The sequence below is a fragment of the Lissotriton helveticus genome, chromosome 7 (assembly GCF_964261635.1).
Source record: "Lissotriton helveticus chromosome 7, aLisHel1.1, whole genome shotgun sequence".
NCBI classification, from domain to species: Eukaryota; Metazoa; Chordata; class Amphibia; order Caudata; family Salamandridae; genus Lissotriton; species Lissotriton helveticus.
In genome coordinates this window covers 145,490,724-145,515,831 of record NC_136068.1, presented here as the reverse complement: position 1 = coordinate 145,515,831, position 25,108 = coordinate 145,490,724, and the positions used below count along the sequence as shown (strand labels likewise).

The 25,108-nt window shown below is 45.4% G+C and overlaps 1 protein-coding gene across 7 annotated transcripts in view; it reads right to left on the bottom strand.

Annotated features, from left to right (window-relative positions):
- EFCAB8 (EF-hand calcium binding domain 8) overlaps positions 1 to 25,108 on the bottom strand; it is a 1,715,964-nt gene that overhangs the window by 201,861 nt on the left and 1,488,995 nt on the right. For all 7 annotated transcript variants that reach the window (XM_078651814.1, XM_078651813.1, XM_078651812.1 and 4 more), the window contains one exon: positions 22,996 to 23,128. In XM_078651814.1, the coding sequence (XP_078507940.1) occupies positions 22,996 to 23,128 (133 nt within the window). The remainder of the gene's footprint in view (positions 1 to 22,995; positions 23,129 to 25,108) is intronic.

Sequence of the window (25,108 nt, the reverse complement as noted above, 5' to 3'; positions counted from 1 at the left end):
CCATCATGCCTCAGGGGTGACAGTTAGGTAATTTGTTCTTTGCATAACCCTGAAAGTCAGGGCACAACAATAAACTGTAAACATGTTGACAACATCTCATTTACCTGGGGAGGCGGGTGGGTTGCTTATGACTTTGATGAGGATACCCCTGGAAGAGAACTGGGATTACAGGTAAGTAACTTATCCTTCTCTTCCAGGGGATCCTCATAAATAGTCATAAGCACTGAATAGAATATCAAGCCCATCAACCACCAGCAGGTAAGTGAGAAACACATGACCCAACCAAAGATTGTAACAGCCGAAAATAAGCTGTTAAACAGATTCCGCAAGGAGGCCTGGCCTACCTGGGTATCTGCTCTAGTGTCTGAATCTAGACAGTAATGTCTGGTAAATGTATGGACGAACCTCCAGGTCGCCGCCTTACGAATCTCAGAAATGGGCACATTATGGAGAAAAGCTTTAGTAGCCGCTTTCCCCCTGGTGGAATCTGCTTTGGGAGAAAACCCCAGGGTCTTCTGTGCCACTTGGTAGGCAAGTTTGATACATAAAACTATCCACCTTGAGATGGAACGTTTCGAGGCTGCATAACCTGATCTGATCGATCCATAGTTGACAAACAGTTGATCAGACTTACGTATAGATTTGGACCTATCAAGAAAGAATTTTAAAACCCTTTTCAGGTCCAAAGAATGCAAGGCCCTCTCAGCTGGAGTGGAGGGATTGGGAAAAAAGGTGGGTAGAGAGATGGTCTGGTTTACATGGAAATCTGACATCACCTTTGGTAGAAAAGAGGGATGAGTCCTCAACACCACTCTATTCAGATGGAACACACTCTTTGGAACAGAGAGCTTGAATTTCGCTCTTACCCTGCGAGCCGACGTGATAGCTACCAAAAAAGCAGCCTTCCAAGAAATGTGTTGCAAAGTTGCTTTATGAATGGGTTCGAAAGGAGGACCCATAAATTTTGATTGCACCAGGTTCAACTCCCAGGGAGGCGACGGAGGGCATAACGGAGGATAGACCTTCTTCAGGCCCTGCAGAAAATCTTTCACAGCCTGTAACTGGAAAAAAGAAGGTTGGGAAGGTGACCGCCTGTAAGCTGTTATAGCTGCTAAGTGCACATTACTGGAATTAAATTTCAACCCTGCTTGAGCCAGATATAATAGGTAAGGGAGAATGACCTCTTCCTGACCCTTGATAGGATGACAATTGTTCTGCATACACCACATGTAGAAACGCTTCCACTTGCATGCATATGAATGCCTTGTGGAAGGTCGTCTCGCCTCTTTCAAAATGGACATGCAGTCCTGGGGCAGTCCTAGGCGGCCGTATTGTATGACCTCAGGAGCCATGCTGCCAAGTTCAGTGGCGGAAGGTTGGGATGATGAATCCTCCCGTTCATCTTGGATAGCAGGTCCAGCCTGCACGGCAGCCTCTTGTGAGGACACTCTGACAGATGTAGAAGGTCCGTGTACCACCACTGCCTCGGCCAATCGGGGGCAATGAGAATCATCTTTGTGTACGAGTGAGTCAGCTTGCTCACCACCTTCGGGATCAGCGGAAGGGGTGGAAAGGCGTACACAAATTCCCCTGACCAGTCTATCAAAAGGGCATTCCCTTTCCATCCTGGATGGTAGAATCTTGAGGCGAAGTCTTGGCATATGGTGTTTTCGTCGTCCGCGAAGAGATCTATTGTGGGACAACCCCATGACTGGAAGATGTTTTTGACTACCTCGTCGCTGAGAACCCAGTCCTCTTTGTCTTCGAAATGCCGGCTTAGAGCATCCGCTCTCACATCCTGTTCTCCTGGGAGATGGACTACTGTGACTGACAGATTCCAAGCCAGGAGCCAATGCCACAGATTTTGCGCTTCCAGGGAGAGGGTGCGTGAGCGCGTTCCTCCCTGTTTGTTCAGGTAGTACATGGTGGTGGTGTTGTCCGTTTGTACTAACACTGATGATGTTTGAATCGAGGGCAGGAAAGCTTTGAGGGCTAGATGGACTGCCCTCAGCTCCAACATGTTGATGTGGTTGGAGCGCTCTTTGGGAGACCACAGTCCTTGGGTCTGGAGATGACCCATGTGTGCCCCCCAGCCTTGGAGAGAGGCATCCGTTATCAGGGTCTGGGCAGGAGGAGGTTGATGGAATGGAATGCCGACTTGCATATTTCGCCTTTTCATCCACCAAGGTATGGATGCTCGCGCCGTGGTTTACAAAGCTTTTTTGTCGTCCCACAGAGCTGACTGCTGGTCCCACTTGTCCTCCAGATCCTGCTGAAGAGGACGCATCCGTAGTCTGGCATTGGGGACCAGAAAAATGCAGGATGCCATCGACACTAGCAGGGAGGCAATCCTTCGCACCAAAAGATCTCTGCTTCGGAAAACTAGTTGGCATTTTTGAGTGATGGAAGACTGTCTCTCCTCCGAAGGAAACACTTTTCCTGCCTCGGAGTCTAGCAGAGCTCCTAGGAAATGTATTTGCTGCGTCGGCTGTGAAGTTGACTTATTGAAATTCACATGTAGACTCAACCGATGGCATAGATCGATGCAGCTCAGAAAGTGGTTCTTTACACTGTCTGAGGAAGGACCTTTCAACAACCAATCGTCCAGATATGGGTACACGAAGACACCCCTGCGGCGACGAGCGGCTGCTACCACTGCGATGCATTTCGTGAACACTCGGGGAGCTGACTTCAACCCGAATGGGAGCACTTTGAACTGGTCCCCACCCGGAAACTGAGATATTTCCTGTGACTGTGAGCTATTGTTACATGAAAGTATGCATTTTGTAGGTCCAGCAAACACATCCAATCCCCCTGCCTGAGATGTGGGTATATTTGACGAAGCGCCAACATGCAAAACGTTTCTTTTCTGACGTAAAGGTTGAGTCCGCAAGTCCAGAATGGGTCTGTACTCCGCTTTGTGGCCTTTTGTCTTGACCAGAAAGTATCTTGAATAGACTCCTTTCCCTCTCTGAGATCTTGGTACCCTCTCGATAGCTGATTTTGTGAGAAGGGTGGCTACCTCTTTTAGCTGATGACTCGATGTTGGCAGTGGAGGGATAGAGGGAGCCTGATGTTGGAACCAAAGAAAGTAACCATTCTGAAGCGTAGCTAACACCCAGCGATCTTTTGTAATGGCTCGCCACTCTTCCAGATGGTATGCGATGCTTCCCCCCACTGGAGTGGTCAAAGGCGCTGGTGGAAGAAAAGACTCATTGCTTGGATTGCGCCGTGTTGGAGTTATTGCCTTGTCGCTGGTTACCTCCACCTCTTGAGGAGCGCCTTCTTCTATACTGGGATTTTTGCTGTCTTGACCCTTCTGCCACTGAGGGGTTTGAACCCTCTGTTGGGAGGATCGCTTGGTGTAGGAGAGGAACCTTTTTCTGAATTCTTTTTTCTTTTCAAGCCCCACGGCTTTTAGCGTTTACAATTCCGCCTTCATACGCTGCATTTCCTCATCGGTGTGTGAACCGAATAGAGATGTTCCGGAGAAAGGCAGGTTCATGATCCGCGTCTGAGCTTCTGGCTTTAGGGCGGTAAGGCGCAACCACGAAGACCTCCTTGCGCATACCCCGTGAGCATATCCATGCGCCAACAGGGTAGCCGAGGTGCCGCATACTCTTCGTCTCCAGGAGTCTTGCGTCTTGCTCTCCTTTTCAGGAGGTCCAGTGGAGGAAGATGCCACGGCATGGGTCTTCCTTGCCGCTGCGATGATTACTGAGTCCGGGGAAGGGTCGGCTCTGAGGAATAGTGGATCCTCCTCTGGCGAACGATATTTTTTAAGAATCCTCGCCGTTAGACTTTATGGTCGCATGCGTGAGGAACACGTCCATCACTGGTTCTATTATCCCTCGAACTAAGGGAAGCAGAGGTTTGGTCGCTGTCTTATGATGCAGCATTTCAAAAATCACTGATGACTTGGTCTGGCGCGCTGTCATTGGAATTCCCAGCTTAAGTGACCCTCTGCCCAAGGTATCCTGGAAAGTGAAGATGTCGTCCACTGGAGAGATTCTCAACGGTGGGCTGACGGTTAATGTGGGAGAATAGTCTCTATGGGATCGAGTAGACGATGAGGAAGTGGTAGGTGATCTGCGCTCCCTTCTCCTGCTCCTTGACCTGGAGCTCCGCCTGCTTGAGCGTACTGGAGTGCGCGTTCTCTCTCTGGGTCTCGAAGGAGGTCGATCCCGATCCACCTGCTGTGTTAAGAGAGCTGCTGTGTCTTTGTCGGAGGCCCAGTGGTGTAATGGTCTGTACCACCTAGGAGGCTGTCTGATGAAAGGCGACTTTTGCCTCTCTCTTCTCTCAGGGGAACGTGCTGGGGGAGATGGATGCGCCTCTTCATGCCGCGACCCAGCTGAATGTTCTGATTCACTCTCAGATGAATCGATCACCACATCCGAGGTCTTGGATGCTGATTCCCGGTGAGAGACATGAGAGCCTGAGGGAGTGCAGTTCTGAAAATTCTGGACTCGTGAATAAAACTTCATCATAGCATGACGATTTTTATATCAAAAGACCGAAAATGGCTAGTACACTATGTACAAGCATTTTCGTCATATTCGAGTGACGATTTCACCTCGAAATCGTCATTTTCGTCTTGAACCCTTGGCTTCCATTTTGTGTACGGCAGCCATTTTGTGGGTTGCCCTGACATAGGCTTATAATACAGCTAAATTCGATTCAAAAGGACACGTACACCTTAATTAACTTTTCTCTGATCTGGGCAGGTTGAAACCATTGCCCCAGGCCGAACCTGTTTGGTCAGTTCCTCTCCCAGTGGCCGAACAAGATAGCATCAAGGCACAACAGGCCATAAACCCTTTACATCGCACACACACCCTGTCGAATCTTGCTCACACCTGTCCCTGCTCTTTTCTCTCTCACTTGCTTTATGATGGGGAGGTGCCCATTTTTATTGGGGTCCATCGATATCTGATGAAATGTTGGGCCTTGCCGGGTAATTTGTTGTGGGCTGGACAAACTGAAATATGGGCTTGTCATCATGACTCTGCTTTTCCTTTGTAGTGAAAATATGCGAATGGTATACTGTAAATCCAAGAATGTTTGCCTGAAGCACAATATTTTGTATAAAAAGAGAAGCCTGGTTTTGTAAGATTGAGCAGTCTCCTGAGAATATACATCCCTTGCTGTTGTACTTCTAGGATGCCTGTTACCTTGGTTGCAGCCAATAAAATCGATCCTTGACTTGACCTAGAAGACTCTGAGTTTCTGTGGTCTAAATCAGGAAAGTACTCGAGGTCTTTGGGTGTGTACCCTGACACCACTGGGTTACCGGTTCGGTACCGGTTCTGAAAACCCCAGTACCTCAGTTGGTGCCCAACGCGGGGCGATACCAGCGGTACAGGTCCAGCCAGAGGTTCGTGAGGAGCTTCGTGTGAAAATTCTGGAGGAAGGCCAACCACTTCATCGACCCCTGCATGTCGACGTGGTCCGAAAGTCTTTGCTGCGAGGTTCCCCGCTTCCCGACGGCTACAAAGGACTGCTGCCCTGGCTATCGCCCTGATTTGGACCCTTGAAGTTTGGTAGAGCGAAACGATAAGACGAGTCTTCTGGTGACGTCATCGATATCTCAGTTAAGTATAAGTGAAGCGTCTCCCAGTCCTTAGTGGGTCTTAGTTTGGGTATCCCCTTTTGGGATCACTTTTTTGGAACTTGCAAGTGCCAAAACCGAAGGACTCGTGTATTCATGAGAAATATCGTAATCGATAATCCTTTGAAGTTTGAAGCTAGACTAGAGAGCGAAGATGCCTGGTCTTAGCAGACTTGGAAATTTGTTTTGTCTTGGTTGTAATAATAGGGATTCCCGATTGGAGGACTCGTGCCCGGTTCCTCCGATTGGAACTCCAACTTATGAATTATATGTAAAACATGGCGTAGGTCCCATCACATATAATGAAGTGTGGATCAAATACACCAGAAAAGATGGTGTTTTAAAATGGCCCCAATATGGTAGCTTTGATACAGAAATCTTAGATAACCTCGAAGTTAAACTTTTCAAGAAGAAAGCCCGGCCGGCGATGTTTGACTCTTTCCGCCTATGGCGTAAGGAAGCCAAACAGAAGGAAATTAAATTAGCGAAGAAAAATAAGAGAGAAAGGGGTATTTCGATAATGCAAGCTGCTATGCAGTTTAAAGACAATGAAGAAGAACAGATGAGTGAGCAGTTGCACAGGCAACGTAAAATGGTGATAGATAAATGCTATCCAGTTTTGCCGCCTCTTCAGCAAGATGCAGCAAAAGAGCTTGAAAAAGATCCGTTAATGGCGCATTTATTAAGTTCGCCACCACCCTATGCGCAAAATGCCACGGCACCACCGCAACCTTTAGTTGCGCAACCTGTGATTGCATTTCCTCCTGCTCCTCCACAGCACCCACCAGCTGTTCTTCAGCTGGCTCCTGCTCCTTCGGTGCAGCCTCCTCAAGGCCCACCGATCACATCTGCTTTACCTGTGCTTTCTACGACTTTGCCTAGTGCACCTTCTATTTCTCCTAATGCTCCCTCTGCTATTGCCTCTGCTCCTGCCTTATCTCACCCTGTTTTTCTGCCCGTTCTTCCGTCAGTTTCTCCTTCCGTTCGACAGAGAATGGCCAACACTGTTACTAATCTTCTCTCACCCTTCTTCGGGTCGCCTAGTATGACCCCTAACACGGAACGAAGACAGTTGCGGAGTCAACTGCCTGACTATAGAGAGAGAGATTTACTGAATCGTTTAGCGCATAAATGGGTTATCGACGCTGTAAGGTATGATGTAGAGTCTGTCATGGAAGTCTTCCGTCAATGGGAAGCACCGAAGCAGAGATATGTTTTTGAACAAATGTGTGTTTTTCTCTGTGAAGATTTGGAAGACAATGATCTGGAATACAACCCGCCCGAGTTGGGTCGTGTGCGGTTCGAGTTCGCAGAGGGCATGATCGTAGGTCCCGATGTCGAGAGAACGGTTGAGACATTGTTGTCGTATCGGAGTAAGGGGGGCACTTTTAGATCACTATTTGAGCGTGACGCATCCGGTAGGAAAAAGGCGCGACAGTACCCCATGAGAGAAGTTCCTCCAGTATGGAAGGAAGAAGTAGCAGCTGGTCCTGGTAATGTTCCACCACTTGTGCCAGCACATTTCCAGCGTGTGTGGGTACATGTTCCTTGGAAGCGAGCTGAAGTTTTGGCCCTTAAACAGACATTGCCTGATCCCCGTAAAAATCCCGCAGGGTATTACAAAGAGTTGTCACAAACTGCTGGGTCATGTATCATGAATTTAGCAGACATAGACATGTTGTTTGGGAACGTTGTTCCACAGCCTTTGTGGGGAAAGATTCGTCATGCAGATCATGATCAGGAGTTAGGTGACAAATGGGCTAATATTGCTGCTGCAGATGACCGACAAGTTGATGGTGTTAAACCCGAGCCTTTAGTAGCAGACCTCCCTGGTAGGATTATTAATTACATGAAGACTTTAATGCCTGCCATGCGAGTAAATTGGGATTAATTGTCTGCATGTAAGCAGAAGAAAGATGAAACGGTCTCAGATTTCTTCACCAGGTTTGAAGAGACTTTTGTCGACCACAGTGGTCAAGATATGAGCACAAAAGGTGGTCAGCGACTGTTCGTTGATAAATTCGTGCACAATCTGCTTCCAGAGTTGTGTAAAAAGTTAAAAGACTCAGAGAGTTCTTGGGCAGTTTCCTCTTCAGCACAGATATTGGCTACTGCACAGTACTATGAAAATCGAGACAAAGACGAGAAAGATAGAGCAGAAAAGAAAACTAAAGAGTTGAAAACGAAGGTTTTGTTACAGCAAGCATATCCGCCACGTGGTGGTGGTGGCCAGAATAATGGTGGTCAGAATAACTATCAGAATAACTATCAGCAGCCTCAACAGTATCAGAGGAACTCGCAAAGAGTCGAGTATACTCAACCACGTGTCCCTGTAGGCCCCAATCAGTGTTCATATTGTAAGGAAGAGGGTCATTTCAAGTATAGTTGTCCTATTTTATTACAGCGTGCAAATGGTGTTTCTGGTGTAAGAGGTCGAGGTGTTCAACAAGCATCGAGAGGTAGAGGACGTGGAAATTTCCCCCAGAACACACAGTCTCTTCCACCTCAAAATTCGATGAATAGGTTTGATCAGCAGAATAACACGTCTGGTAGGACAGCTCAGTACTATACTGATGATTACTATGCAGAAGATGAGAATATGGACGGTAATGATTGCTAGGACAGCCATAGACAAAGAGAGGGAGTTGTTTCAGTTCCAGTAGATCAGAGTGGACCATACGTTGAGGTGATTACATCAGGTGTGTCAGAGCCTTTTCTGTTGGATACTGGTGCTACAAAGAGTTCTATTATGCACTCCAAACTCCCTGGCGCACCTTTGTCTGGCGAAACAAATGTATCAGTAGGTTTTTCTGGCGCCCCAGTTAGAAATCCGATTTCTGACCCTTTGTCCCTTTCTGTTGGACCTTGTGAATTCGAAGCACCCCTTATTCTGACAACAGGTTGTGGTGAAAACTTGCTAGGATTAGATTTGCTGAAAAGACTGTATGCGACTTTGTACTGTTCTCCTTCTGGAGTACAACTTACACTGGGTAAGAAAGTGGTTTCTCCAATGTATTTGTCAAGGGATAAACTTCCAACAGAATTGTCATCTCTCCCTAATATTCTTTGGGCTACTGGTCCTAATGATGTAGGTCTTTTAGAAATACCACCATATGTTGTAACATTGAAAGCCAATGTTAGAATGCCACGAATTCCCCAATACAAAATCTCTAGTGAAGGTGAAAAAGCTTTGCTAGCGATCGTTTACGATTTGATTGAAAAGGATGTGATTGAAGAGACAAGAGGCAATGTTTGCAATAGCCCTGTTCTGCCTGTTTTAAAACGAACTGATCCCTCTCAGCCACCTGTTTACAGATTCGTGATTGATCTTAGAGAGGTGAATAAAATAGTTGTGCCACAGTTTCCAGTTGTTCCTGACATTACTGCCCTATTGACTATGATTCCAGCTTCTGCCACCTGGTTTTCGGTGATTGACTTCAAGAATGCTTTCTTCAGCATCCCGATTGCTGAGGAGAGTAGGGATATTTTTGGTTTCAGTTTAGGATGTCGCAGCTTCCGCTTTAAATGCGCTCCCCAGGGCTACTGTGAAAGTCCATTAATATATAGTCAAGCTTTAAAAACACAGCTTGATACGATTGTTTTACCTGATGGCGCTACCCTCATTCAGTATGTAGATGATTTGCTTGTTGCTGCAGATACTGAGGAAATCTGTAAAGAAGCCACGTTGTCATTGTTGCGTCATTTGTGTGATTTGCATCACAAAGTGTCTCTCTCAAAATTGCAATATTGTCGACAAGAAGTGACCTACTTAGGTCATCTCTTATCGAAGGAGGGAAGGAAACTGACCCCAGAAAGAATTCAGGAAATAGCGAAATTGAGTGTGCCAAGAACACAGAGAGAAGTGCGTGCTTTCTTGGGCATTACATCATATTGCAGGCAATGGATACCAAATTTTTCGTTATTAGCCAAACCTTTGGTGGCATTAACGTGTAAAGATACACCCAATCCCATTCCTTGGTCTGAAGAGTGTCAGGAAAGTTTTTCTGAATTGCGCACAGCATTATGTTCGGCTCCTGTGTTGGGTACCCCCAACTACAGTAAGCCCTTTAGATTGTATGTCCATGAGAAACAAGGTTGTGCATTGTCAGTTTTGACTCAGTTGTTTGGAGACAAGCAGCGTCCATGTGCATATTTTTCGTCGACTTTGGATCCGGTAGCTAAAGCATTGCCGAGTTGTTTAAGAGCAACAGCGGCAGCAGCTGTTTCTATTCGACAGTCTGCTGGTCTAGTGATGAATAATATGTTAGTCGTGATGGTTCCACATGCAGTGGACACGTTGTTGAACAGAACCAAGGCACAGCACTTAACTAGTGCTCGATTGTCAGGTTACGAATTGACATTGTTAGCGAGTCATGTGCATATAAAAAGATGCAACACTCTAAACCCAGCTACGTTGTTGCCAATTGTAGAGGAATTAGATGCTTCAGAACAGCATGATTGTTTTCTTAGAACAGAAGAAGAAACGAAAGGGAGAATAGACCTCCAGGACACTCCTCTTGCAAAGTGTGATGGTACCTTATGGGTGGATGGTTCATGCTTCAAGCTTCCGAATGGTGACACGACTGCAGCATATGCTGTCACGACTTTGCATACAATTGTTGAAGCTGCACGTATTCCACATAATTCAGCTCAAGCAGCAGAATTGATTGCACTTACAAGAGCATGTGTGTTGTCTAAAGGAATGAAAGTGACTATCTATACACATAGTCAGTATGTGTTTGGTGTGGCTCACAGTTTTGGACGATTGTGAAAAGAACGTGGGTTCCTGACTTCGCATGGAGCTAAGATTCAGCATGGTCAGTTGGTGAATGAGCTCCTTGAATCACTGACCGGGCCTCTGCAAGTGGCGATTGTGAAATGTAGTGCTCACAAGAAGGTGACTGATGATGTTGGTCGTGGAAATGCATTTGCTGACGAAATCGCGAAAGAAACTGCAAGGAATGTAATGAGCCGAATGTATGTTGCAGGCCCTGCAAGATGGGTTGGTGATGTTGGAATGTGTGAAGACACGATAGAGAGTGTGAAGTCTATTCAAGCTGAGGCTACAGAGAAAGAGTTGAACATGTGGAGAGAAATGGATGCAAATGGCTGTTGGGTTGAATTGTCAGAGCATCAGAGATGGTTGTTACCCGATGCATATGTGCTTGCAGTGGTTACAATGGCTCATGGATTGGCTCACATCAGTGTGAAAGGGATTTGTAAGTTGTTGGCTCCAGTATGGCAAAATGCAGGAATTCCTAAGTGTGCAGAGAATGTGGTCAAGAATTGCATGGTGTGTCCGAAACACAATCCTGGTAGGGGAACCCCAACTCCAGCTGGTCATTTTGCACCTCCTACGTATCCGTTTGAGGTTTTGCAGCTAGATTTCATCCACATGGAAAGGTGCAACAATTTAAAATACGTACTCGTTGTTGTTTGTGCCTTTTCAAGATGGGTGGAAGCCTACCCCCTAAAAGACAACACTGCCTTATCCACAGCTAAAGCCCTTGTGAAAGAGTATTTCCCCAGATTCGGAATGCCTAGAATGGTCTGGAGTGACAATGGAAGTGAATTTGTGGGTCGTGTGATGAAGAGAGTATGTGAAGGGCTAGGCATTCAGCAAAAGTTCCACGCTGCAAATCACCCCCAATCAGCTGGATTAGTAGAATGCTACAACGGCACTTTAAAACTTAAATTGGCCAAAATCCAAGCGAGCTCTTGTCTTAAATGGCCTGATGCTCTACCCTTAGCACTCCTATCCACCAGAATGACTGTGCATTCGCGAGTGGGACTTAGTCCCTATGAGATCGTATTCGGCCGCCCGGCCAACATGTGGGGAGTGCCAAGGCCCACTAAGTTCTGCGAAATAGAACACCCTGTTTTGCTTGAATATTTGTACGAATTGACGGCTAAATTGCGTGTTTTACACCAACAGGTCCATGACACCCTGCCTCCGGTCTCTGAAACTCCAGGTCATCAGATCGACCCTGGATCTTGGATTCTTGTGAAGAATTTCCAGCGAACCAAGAACGACCAGCCAAGGTGGACCGGACCGCACCTCGTTCTTCTTTCCACAAGATCAGCTGTTCGAGTGGAGGGGAAGAAAAACTGGATCCACGGGATCCACTGCAAGCGGATCCCTCTGCCTCTGCCATATGACCGGTGGGTCCAGGAGGGTGTCGCCGACTCAGAGACTGAAACTGTGCCAGGTTTTCTGCCTTTCAGTGATGCACGAGTAAAAGGAACACTTACTGAACAAGAGAGTGATAAAATTTTGCAACCAGCTGTATCACCATCAGTTCGATTGGACACTACAGAACCTGAACTCCTTTTCCAAGATAATACAATACCGGGAAAACAACTGTATAATCTGAGGCAGAGAAATACGAACTAATAAAAGTTTTTTTCCTCCAAGTACTATTTTTTAAAGCGCAGCTCTCCCATCTGAGAAACTTGCTTATTTTTGTTTTTCGAACCGCCATCTGGGTTCCGCTGCTAGGGCCGCGATTGCCCAAAGTCTTTGGGGTGCAGCTGACGACGTTAGGTCGACAGTTCTGGTTGGTCTAAGGGAGTTGCCCTGGATTGACAGAAGCATTCCTTAGCAGAAACAACCTCCCATCGCGGGCAGCACTTTAGAGAGGATGGAGTTTTTCGAGATGGAGAGACCTGCCAAAACTGTGAACTTTAAAAACCGAATATGTAAAATAATGACAAAGAAAAGCTTTTTGATTTTGTGCATTTTCATGTTATTCAGTGTGATGATATTTCTAATAAGTTATGTGTTATTCTCTTTTCGAGTAACATTTGCACCCACTACATCGCCTATACCTCCTCCTTCTACTGTTTCCCCACACTCTTTTCAACCCCTTCCTGAACACGAATCCGCTAGGAGATTAGAGTTTATTAACAACTCCTTTGTTCAGCTTTTGCACCAACACCAACTAGTAATGAACACAACTAACTGTTGGGTGTGTGGTCTTATGCCTCACACAACGGATAAAGGTATCCCTTATCTGGGCCGGCCTTTCAGCCACAATGGTTCTGTGTGGGCATACAGAACAATGTTCATCTATGCACATGAAGTTTACCCCCTACGTTCTGTAACAGACAATCCTAAGAATAGTGCTCTAGTTAAGGGTATAGTAGATATGATAAAGGAAGACATTTCTTATGAGACTATCCCGAGAGATGAGACACTAGTATGCGTAGGATGGAACGTGACCGGATATGGAGCTACTCTGAGTGAGAAACAGCAAGCTAAGAGATCTTCCCCGATTTGGATTGTACCCCATCAGGGTCACCTGTGTCTGCAAGGTAATGGCAAGAATCCCAGAGCTCAGTTAGGGAAGAGTATCTGCACTAAAACGTATGTTTTTGCAGCCCAGACTTCCCCTTCGTTTTTAGCAGCTAAGGGTACCTATTTCATCTGCCATGAAAGAGCCTATGCATGGTTGCCCCCTGACTTTTCGGGCACATGTTTTGTTTCATTCCTGTTGCCTCCCACCTACACAGCAGCTGCAGATTACCACAAGACAAGGATGGTTAGAGGTGTCTTCAGCGAAGACGACACTGCAGGACAAGAATTTGGGGACTTCGTAAAGGGTTTTCTGCCGTTCTGGGGACCGATGGCTAACAGCAGGAACCTAAGGCAATTGACAAGGGTGGTTGAATCCACCGTGGTTGAAACTGCTGGTGCCCTTAGTAACTTGACTGCTGAGCTCCAGTCGGATCGTCTTATGACCCTTCAGAACAGGGTCGCATTAGATGTCATACTTGCAGACCGTGGTGGGGTATGTAGATTGATCCAATCGAGTTGCTGTGTTTTCATTCCAGATAACGCTCCAACTGTGTACCAGGCCATCTCTAAACTGCATAAGATTTCCGAATCTATTCATGTGGATAAAGGAGATTGGTCTTTAATGGGATGGTTCTGGGAACTGATATCTGCCTGGGGATGGAAAATTCTGATGGTCATAGGGATGGTCTTAGCCATTCTTTTCCTGTTCTGTCTGTGCGTGCAGTGTGCTCCTGCAATATGTGGCCTCTGTGCTACATCATGTGTAAGGAAACCTGTATCAAGAGACGAGCTAAGTACTAGAATGATGTTACAGCAACATCTCAATGACTTTAGGAATATAGACCTGAACTCAGATTAGCATGAGATTAGGTTAAATTGCCTATGTAAGGGCAAAAGGAGGGTTTGCAGTTCTGAAAATTCTGGACTCGTGAATAAAACTTCATCATAGCATGACGATTTTTATATCAAAAGACCGAAAATGGCTAGTACACTATGTACAAGCATTTTCGTCATATTCGAGTGACGATTTCACCTCGAAATCGTCATTTTCGTCTTGAACCCTTGGCTTCCATTTTGTGTACGGCAGCCATTTTGTGGGTTGCCCTGACATAGGCTTATAATACAGCTAAATTCGATTCAAAAGGACACGTACACCTTAATTGACTTTTCTCTGACCTGGGCAGGTTGAAACCATTGCCCCAGGCCGAACCTGTTTGGTCAGTTCCTCTCCCAGTGGCCGAACAAGATAGCATCAAGGCACAACAGGCCATAAACCCTTTACATCGCACACACACCCTGCCGAATCTTGCTCACACCTGTCCCTGCTCTTTTCTCTCTCACTTGCTTTATGATGGGGAGGTGCCCGTTTTTATTGGGGTCCATCGATATCTGATGAAATGTTGGGCCTTGCCGGGTAATTTGTTGTGGGCTGGACAAACTGAAATATGGGCTTGTCATCATGACTCTGCTTTTCCTTTGTAGTGAAAATATGCGAATGGTATACTGTAAATCCAAGAATGTTTGCCTGAAGCACAATATTTTGTATAAAAAGAGAAGCCTGGTTTTGTAAGATTGAGCAGTCTCCTGAGAATATACATCCCGTGCTGTTGTACTTCTAGGACGCCTGTTACCTTGGTTGCAGCCAATAAAATCAATCCTTGACTTCACCTAGAAGACTCTGAGTTTCTGTGGTCTAAATCAGGAAAGTACTCGAGGTCTTTGGGTGTGTACCCTGACACCACTGGGTTACCGGTTCGGTACCGGTTCTGAAAAACCCAGTACCTCAGGAGATGACGATAGGCTCACCGGAGGAGAGACCTCTTCTGAACTCCTGAAGGACATCTAGAGCGAGATCTGGAGCGACTCTGTGATGCCTGGTGTCTTGGCTGAGACTGCCCTGAAGAAAATCTCTTCTGCTTTGAAGGTGGTCTCGAGCATATAGGAGAACGTCCCCTTGACCTGGAAAGCCTCTCCGGCGCTACGCCGCTTCCTGTCTCGGCGTCGACGTTGGAGTTCTCTGCATCGACGCTGGCCGGTGACAGAGTTCACAAACTCGACGTCGACCTTACAGGAGTCTTCTGTGTCGATGTTGGTCCCAACGCCGGTCTCGACACTGGAGGTGGCGGCTGGTGTCTCGACGCCGGGGACTGATGACCCATCCTTGGCGGAGAACTGTGACTCGACATAGAAAGCCGCTGTGATGCCGACGGAGCAACCTGCTTCAACGTCGAACTCCTGTGATGCGGCATTGACGATGAGTGTCTTGACGTCGAACGCCGGTGATGAGGCATCGACAAAGCGTGCCTCGACGATGAACGCCTTTGCCTCGACGTCGAACGCCGGTGCGTCGATGGAGCGCTGTGCCTCGACGTCGATCGCTGGTGCGACGACAGAGCGCTGGGCCTCGACGTCGATCGCCGGTCTTCGCTGTCGAAGAATGTGTCTTTGAGGAGGTTTTCGCCGTCGCAGGCAGCTTCGACGCCTATCCCGACGCCGACGGAGAACAGTTCTCGACCGCGTTCTCCTCTTCTGCTGCCTTTTCGGAGACCTACATCTTTCAGAGAGGCCATAAATTCTTATTCTCTCTCTGTCCTGGAGGGTTCTCCTTGATAAGTTCTTACAATGCTGACAGCTGTCTGCATTATGAGTCTCCGGGAGACAAAGGATACACACAGGATGTGTGTCAGTCCTGGCCTTCTTTTTGCCACAGGAAGGGCAAGGATCGAAAAGTGAAGGCATTTTGACAAAAATAAACCTTTTCTGAAGAACAAAAAAGACAGCACTAGCACTCTAAAGTCAAAAGACGTCGAGTGAAAGTGAAAAAGTTGTAGAATTTCAATACATTTTTTACAGAAAGTCAAAAAAGGTAGGAGCTGTAAAACCAGGGTCCTGACTGAAGGAGTCGGAAAGAACAACTGACCTAACTGTCACCCCTGAGGCATGATGGGAAGCTAGGGGTCATGGCTGCCTTAATGGCACCGTGCCAGTTTTTGTTGAAAATGCTTTCATTTTCTATGCTATTGCTTGACAATACAGCCTGTGGGCTAACAATGTCTATTTATTAGCAATTTTCAGGATTTATGAGTGTTTTGCTAATTAAAACACAGAGTTCAAGTACTGTTTGACCTAATGTGTTTTTTACATCCTTGGAAATACAGTATATGTATGGGTAATTACATTGTTTAGCCTCAGTTTGGGGCTGCATTGGTGTGAGAAACAATGATATATGTTCATACATATATGTGGAGCTAGATATATGTGATTTCCATATATAATTTTATATTATTTCCGGGGCCCCGCACATGGGCGGGAATATTCAGTGCTTATGACTATTGATGAGGATCCCCTGGAAGAGAAGCTTCTCCCACTTCAAAAAAAGGCACCAGGTATAAATATTGGACCTCAGATGCCAACTCCTCAGTAAACTTCTATACCTGTAGAAGACTGTGACAGGAAGAACTTTGTGTTTTTTGGCACTATAATCACTGAAATGTTCTAAATTGTTTATCTCTGGTTATACTGATTGGATGGTCATGATTTATTTAGTACAATCTACTCTAGATTTCTAAATTGGTCTGGGATTTCTATTTCATGTTGTGTCTTCACTTTATTACTGTTTGAAGTGCTGCATAAATACTTTACACATTGCCTCAAAGTTATGCCTGACTGATCTGTGCCAAGCTACCAGAGGGTTGAGCACAGGTTAAATGAGGGCTTTCTTATGACTTCAACCTGACAAGGATTGTGGTTGCTGCTTGAGTAGGGTTTTGCATCCCTCAACCAGTAACCCAATTTCTTACATGCATCTAACCAGTGGGGTAAATAGAAATGATCTGCACCAGTGCCTAATTAAGGCTTGTGCCAGTAACATTAAAGATCTTCCAGAATGGTGGCAGGTAGCAAGGGGGGATGTAGCACTGAAAGTCATAAATTTGATTACAACTCTGTAGTTGTAGCTCCTATTGAATTCCGTGGTATTTTGTTTTGCTGTGAAATTTAAGTATTTTATTAAAAAAAATAAAAAAATAACCACAGGCTGGAAATCTGTGGTTGTGTTTATTAGTGACTGTTAAGTTCTGAGCTATTCTCCCTCACACTACCGTGATGGTGACAGCTCACCCTGGCTACCCTGAGATTCAAGGGCAAAGAGAGCTGTACTTGGCTACAGTACTACAGTTATAAGTACACCAGAATGCCAGTGGCAAACAAACATACCCACCATGGTTGAGGCCCATTAGCCCCAATGGACATTTGGGAAAGGGACTCAGATGCTCTTTAGTCCATCCAAATACTATGTAGGTTGTGATGAAAGCAAGTGCAAGAGGGAGGAAGTTTCTATGGTTGAGAAGAAGTATATCAAACCCAAGAAGATTCTCCCTAGTGCGAATACCACATGTTTAGCACCTGGTGAGTAGGATATGGAGTATACTATTGAGCAAGCTGAGGTAGAAATAAATGGTAAGGAGGCCATGGTGGATGTAGGCGTGAGAGAGAAGCAAGGTGCTGGATGTCTTTTGGGTAATCTGATTGCCCCTGAATTAGTACCAGGACCAGAGGGCTACATAGCTTGGACCATATCAACTGCGTTGACCAGAGTCCAGGCTACGTGTCATTCTAGACTAAAACCATCCCAGATTTGCAAGGACCAAAAAAAGGGTACCAAGAGAATGACAGAAGCACAACTGCTAGGGTACTCGTTAGGAAAATCCTATGAATGTAGTAGATTTTCTGAGGCAGTGATTTCCAATTGGGAACCAACTTTATCTCCTCTTACAACAGAGAGAACAAGCTGGTGTGACCTATCACTTCTCTAATTTTTTAAGAAAACAAGGGGGCCCAAAAGGTAGCTAAGGACCAAGGGTATAAGTTATTTGAAAAAACAAAGGTCCTGAGCAAATTAAGGGATATGCCCATTGTAATATAGAACGCAATAGGTACTATATAGTTCTCCTGTCCAGCCGGACCAGGAATTTATTTTAATTGGAATGACACAATAAAATTGAATACAAGAACATCAAATATTGATAGTAGGGCACAGTCCTGTACCGTACTAATGGAAACGACACAGTGATAGGAAAAGAAGTACAGAAGAAGAGTTTCACAGGCAAAAGAGAGTGAGCAACCTGGACACTTTTTAAATCAGTGTAGGTAGTGTTCTCCAGAGTAGAACATACATAAAAGTACACAATGGTTACATGTATGCCCACTTAAAAGAGTCGACGTTTCGATCCATAGCTCTAATTAGAAAGGATCATCATCAGGACTAGAAACAAGATTATTTTGCCTGGTATGAACGGTACGCCTCGGGTTGGAGGGTACGTGATGCTGGGGGTAGCACGCTGAGCGAAAAATTCTCTCTTGCGATTGCTTGGGCTATGAGTTACTGTGTTCAGGCCTGCGAAAGGATTGAGGCGGTCAACATCGTATTGAGGAATTGAGAGGCAGCTTCCGTATTACACGTAGCTTCATACGTTCTTAGTTGGATAGAAGATATGCGAAGTTCTGAAAAATGTCAGGGTCTACGGACAATCGGAGCGCTGATGCGCCGATGTGCTCTTGCTGTCCGATCAGCCTCAAAAGCTGATCTATGTCAGTTGGATGCCAAGATCTAGTCTGGATGGAGTGGGAGGATCCCACCGCCTAAACTCAAGCAAGGGAGAGCCTTCTTAGAACTCACTAGCTCTTACAGGAACTTGGCCACCTATGGGACCATAGTGGCACCCTTGACAACCTTGACATGTAAGACGCAATCTTAGAAAGTTATTGGACTGTGCAGTATTAGGAGGCCTCAGAGGGCCTGAAGGCAGCATTATGCATTTAAGACAGGTTTCTATGGGTAACCCCTCATTGTACAAACAGATGCTTCAGAGAAAGGGTAGAGAGTGTTCAGTAGCAATTATGAGCCGCAAACTGATTTCTAAGGAATTAAAAAGGGTGCCCACTGAAAAAGAATTCTTTGCGATGGCGGCCCTGAGGAGGATTCCGGCCTTACCTGTTTGGTCCAAAGAGATCACAAACCACTGAAGTGGTTGGGATGGTTTATCTCATTACAAGCCTAGACTTCATGGTACAGCACAAAGCTGGAATGAATAACTGAAATGCAGGTGGACTATCCACACTAGTTTTACCGATTTAACATCTGGATTTCTCCAATGGTAGAGTGCACTAGAGAGAGAAGCTAGCTGCAACCCCTGTTGTGAGGGGGTCCCTGATCTCTCTGAGAGGTTCATGTGTGCCAAGACTTTGCAAGTAGAATCACAGCTGTTTCATCTAGCAGCCTGCCATGGGTCCAAGAACTGGTACAGCCTATGCCAGAGAAGAGGAACCGCTAAATCAGTGGTCAATCAGCCTAGAACTAAGTAGTGTTGCCAATGTAAGGGCACACCATGAAAAAAGTCTAGACGACCCACATGTGGTAGTGTTGTCGAGTAGCTTAGGCTTATCAGAGGGGAGTGTTAAGCATTTGTTGTAAAAACAGTCAAGAAATGGTTCACACACTCAATAAGAAATCTGAGACCAATATTAAAAATAAAGTAGCTGTTTATATGAATTTAGACACCAAGATCTTTAGAATAACTTTTTGTACTTTTGGGAATATTGAATTTAGAAGAAAAACAGTAAAATACTCGAATAATAGTTTTTGATGTATGAGCCTCGCATGCAAAAATGTTATCCTATGGGAGGAAAAACACTCTTAGCAAATAGGTACTTGCAGTCGAAGTTCAGGGGTGCCCTTTGGGACTTAAGGTGCTAGTGGGCCAAGGTTCAAAGTACCACCAGTAGTCGCCATTTACCTACCCAGGTGCTGGTCGGGATGGTAGCCTTGAGAGCTCCACCGGTAAAGGCAGGGGACTTGAAATAAGGATGTTGCAATTGGAGCCTGTTTGGCCAAGCTGAGCTGAACGTAGGTCAAAGGGTTACATTCAGAAGTTGGGAACCTGGACTGGGGTTAAGGTGCATAGGTGCTTGGTTGGCTGGACACTTGAAGTTGGGGCTCTCATGGGTGTCGTTATCCTGCAGCGGAGGGCAAAACAAGACAGAAGGGCCACTCTGGTCGTGGGTCTCGTCGGTCCTGAAGTCCCTTGTTGCGCAAGAAGGCTGTCAAGGCAGTGGTCTCTGGACTGGAAGAAGAACAGGCCATGGCTGGTGCAAGTGCCCTGGTACTCAGGATAATAGTGCAGGGGGCTACCAGAGGGCCTAACGTCTCATAACTCGGCAGAGATACAGGGGTAACCTCATAGAGCCACACAAACCTCCTCCTGAAGTGTTGCTCCCTCGGTGGGTCTGATGGCTAGCAACACAGTGAACCAGGCAGATACAGTTGGTGCCTGTAGATGCAGGGGGCTGGCTCCTCCACCCCAAGGAAGATGATAGCTGGTTGTCAAAGTGCTGGGCAGTCCTCCAAGTGTTGGGAAGGATGCACAGCCACAGGACGAGTCGAGTCTTTGCGATTGTTAAGGAGCAAACAGTAAGGCAGGGTTTGGCACCGGTTTTTGTGCAGGTCCTTGGTACTCCCTGTGTTGTCTCTTTGTCCTTCTTCAGTCCCCAGGAAGTCAAATCTGTCAGTCTGGTGTTGGGGGGACCCATTAAATACTCAATTTCGGGGCGTTTAGGGGAGTATATGGCAGTAGCCAATGGGCTACCTACTACTAGGGTGACTACATCCCCTTTATGACCACTTTGTGCGGGGAGTTGGCATAATCCTGACCCAAAAAAGTGGTGAAACCCTTCTTTGGCTTTCCACTTCAGGTAGCCCACCTTAGGGGTGTAACTAGCCTCTGAGTGAAACACGCCTCCTGAATATCTAATTTCCCTGCTCTGGTTTCAAATGAGCCCCGGGCGGAGGAGGTATTCTCCAGATCCGGGGCAAGCCGGGGTCCCTTAACAAATGCGACAGAGGCTTTGAAGCCTCTGGCCTAGATATGCTACATCACTAGCCATCCTGCTGGAGGAGGTGAGAACACCTTCTGTTGGGCAAGCATTGTTCATGACCTCTGAGAGCATAGGCTCTCCCTTTTTCCGGGGGACAAAAACTCATCTGTGGTGGAAGGATGGAGGATACTAGCCAGCCAACACACACGTGAATAGTAGGATTACAGGAAGCACCTCTAAGTTGCCCTCTGGCTGCACGCCTTCATAAATCTGATAATGCAGATTTATTAAGACATGGTGTTTGATACCAAACACCTTTCAATTACAGTGAAGCTGGATAACTCGTAATGACCAGTGCCTAGTACATACTTATAAAATGACTTCCCGATCTCTTGCAATGACTAGCAATAGAATTAGGCATCACTGGGGCATATCCGCTCATGCAGATGTCCCCTCACATGAACTATAATGCACCCTACGTTAGGGCTCTAAAGGCCTGCTGTATGGGGGACTTATATATAGTACATGCAGTGTACTTTGGCATTGCAGACCGGGAGTGGGCAATGTTGTGTTTTCGGAATGGTTTGCACCATTTCATGCACCCTGCAATGGCAGTTTGCATGGAGTTTGAGTGTGGGTCCCTTTGGGTGGTACAGTACATACTGCTGATCTTGGTGACCCTCTTTAATTCCCATGCTTTGGGTACCATTTAGCAGGGTCTTACAAGGGTGCTAGAGTCCTTGCCAATTGAGTTACAATCAACAATTGCATCGTTTTAGGGAAAGAGCACTGACACTAGGGCCTGGTTAGCAGGGACTCAGTGCACTTCCAATTAAAAGCATCAGTACTAAGGAGCAAAAAATAGGGGAGACCATGTCAGAACGAGGTGCTTTCTTACGCTAAGCAACTACAGATGACACATCACTGCTGATGAATCAGCCCTGAGGCCACAACTGACGTGCCCGGGTGCCCGTTCGCACTCAGTCTAAAGGGCTGCAACTAAGTGCCGCTACTCAGGACTTTGTGCAGTGACTCCATCTAGCGATTCCTGTTTTAAAGGGAAGTCTTCACTATGGCCCTCTTAGTTAGAAGCTACACAGTGAGGATCGGTAATTTGAGATGTGCCCACTGCACCACTAGATCTGCAACAACGATTGAGGAGATAAAAAGAAACTAGCATTGTGCTCAACAATATGTTATCGTGTCTGTTGGTTGAATGTTGAGATCTGAGCTCTTGTGTCCCATGCTGCCACTCCGAAAAGCCTTTGTGTACTCTCCTTCACCACCCTGAAGGTCAAGTGAAGAAAGGGTTGCACTTAGCCTAGATAGACCCACAGCACATCACCTAGGTCGGGGCACTGTAGCTCCTATTTGCTGTGGGGTCCCCTAAATGTGGTCTGACACCGCCCAAATCGGTATTAACCCCTTCCACGCTCATGACGAGCTGGGCTCGTCATGCAGTAGCCTCCTGCTACGCTGATGACGAGCCCAGCTCGTCATGAATAATGGTGTTTGTAAAGTTACAGCACAGGAGAAAAATCCCCATAGCATTCAAGGTGTTAAAGGTAATGCAGTCATTTTGTATACTATACTATACTACTGCAGTTTCTTTCAGGGACAAACTCACCAGGTCAAACAAGGAGGAATTTGAGCCAGGAAAATGACCCAGAATTTAGGAATGATATGATGGTATGATTATCGAAACACCAAATTCTGATGCTTTTCCTCATTCAATATATGATAACTTCCATTATTGTGTTAAATCCACATCCCAGAATTACCACAAAAAAAGCAGGGCATATACTGAAGTTTTCACCATAAGCTGGTACACTCAGTGCTTGACATGTGTTTTTGGAACACACCCTTACTTGTGAATGATTTAAAATAACTGTAATATTGAACCACATCTAACGTAATGCATCCTGGAGAACTGCTGTGGTTATGTCAGTGTGTCCCTTCCACTAATTGTTTGGCTCTTCCTAAAGCTGATATTCCTGTGGGAAGCACCTTCCCTCTGGAGTGGTACTCACCTTCAGAGACAATGAGGAGCATTTCAGTGAACACTCTTCTAATTGTATTTTAAAGTGACTGTATTCTCTAACTGCATCTACCACAATGCAAATGGGAGAACTAATGATGTTAGGCCAAGCAGTGTACTCCCTTCACCTTCAATGCTTTAGTTTTCAGACTTCTTCTTAGAATAAATCATACTCACTCCCAATGAGGATATCTCCCTTCGTTCAGAACTCGAAGTGTTTGACTGGACCCAATTCTTCGTAAATCACGAGGCACATCATATGGTTTCTCAGTGGGTAAGCCAACTTGCCATGATGATAACCCAAAGGTCCCTGCAGAGGAGATAGGGAAGGAAAAGAATGAAAGGGACAATGAAGATAAGAGCAGGTGAACTAACTTGTATAGTGCCCTTGCAGAATGGACAAAGAAGAAAAATCTCAGCAGAACTAACACAGAATGAAATTACAGAACTCAACAGAAGTGACCCACCATAGTGAATAGAGTACTCTCAGTAACACATGTAAAAAGCCCTATCTCTTTCTCTCTAGCTGTGAAGGACAATATAATATTTCCATAATGGAGTAGTGCTCAGGGTTAGGCTGAATGGAAAAGGGGGCTAAAAAACGAACACTGCCACAGTTATTACTGTGATTATCTTCTAGCCTGGCACCTGGTGAGACTAGCAGGCATTTTCTATAAATCCATTCATGATCTAGTCTAACATAAGCCTTCATAACGGCTGAAGTTTACTGGGCAACAACTGAAGTTTACTGGGCATCGAGTCGGCCATGGGGCTAAAATCAGACAAGTTACTTTTTCTGAATGTAGTAATACTTAAAGTGTTGAGCGTCAGGTTTCCTTTATATTAAGGCAGTTGAGTATTACTGAATCCTTTTTTTCCTGGGAGGGTTCTGTCCCTGAAAAAATTCCAGATCATACAAATCTGATAAAACCGCAGAATTGACTACATTAGGACAGCAGTGGCTACAGGCACCATTTTGAGATCTCAGTAGGGCCAATTCACAGAACTAATCTGAGATAAAATCCTAAATGTACTACTTTTGGTATTCAAAGGAGGCATTTAGTCGTAGTAAACTTAGGACTCCTAACTTTACTACTACTAAATGCCTTTTGTGAATAGGAAAAGTAGTATGTTTAGGAATTTATTTCAGTTTAGTAGTAGTAAAGTTAGGAGTCCTAACTTTACTACTACTAAATGCCTTCTGTGAATACCAAAAGTAGGAAGTTTAGGATTTTATCTCAGATTAGTTCTGTGAATCGGCTCCTAAGACACTTATTAAAGAAAAAAAACATACACACTAGGGCCTGAATACTGGGTAAACAGCCTTGTGGAAATCCTTGAAAAAGCCCCAGCCTTGCAGGCTTATATGGGTGAAAAGTTCTAAGAGCCATTGGGGCTAACAAACGGGAAACAAATGGAAATAACTTGCAAAGATGATATTTGTGGAGGAATATCCCTATTAAATGAATAAAAGCATTACAAAAATAAACAAAAGTGATAGCTGAATTTTTTCAGGGACAGAACTCTCACTTCAAGCAAATGAAGGATTCAGTAATGTCCAACTGCCTTAATATAAAGGAAACTTGACGCTCAACACATTAGGTATTACTACATATACAGAGTTTCCACACAATAAAACTCTTTATGGAGAACATAAAATAGGTTCAATAAACCTGAGGCATTTAAGGTGGGACGTAGAGAAGGTCAGCCCTGCAAATAATTCTGCTTCTATACTACTTTTTCTGATGCATGCAAACTAGCTCAAGTTACTGCCTTGCAGATGATAGAGGAAAACATGTTTTGCAATGCTAACGTGAGCTAAATTTACAAAGAATTGTAAATAGAAATAAGGTTACAAAGGCTACAGTTGGCAACTAGTAAAGAATTAAAAGAATTTTATGAATCAACCTCTGTACTAATAGACAGATTTCCCATTCCGAGCAGGTCACAATCTGGTCTACCTCATGAATATTAATACAGTGGTTGCAATTGTGGATTACTCCAAATTACAGTGCTGACATGGACATTCAAGCACCATGGCACTCTCCTGTGGGCCGGGAAGAGATTACACACACATATTTAAAAAGTTGATATAATTTAATTTAATTTAACTTTATTTCTTATGGGGTTTTATTTTAAGCCAATGTCTCCATTATTTTCTATGGGTTGGGGATACAGTATCAGTGAATGTCCACTGTATGTTCTAGACTTACTATTGCTCTTTTTTGAAAGTAGTAACTTTACGCTCATATATTTTGCTCCATCCCCCATTTCTACTATATTTTTTAGC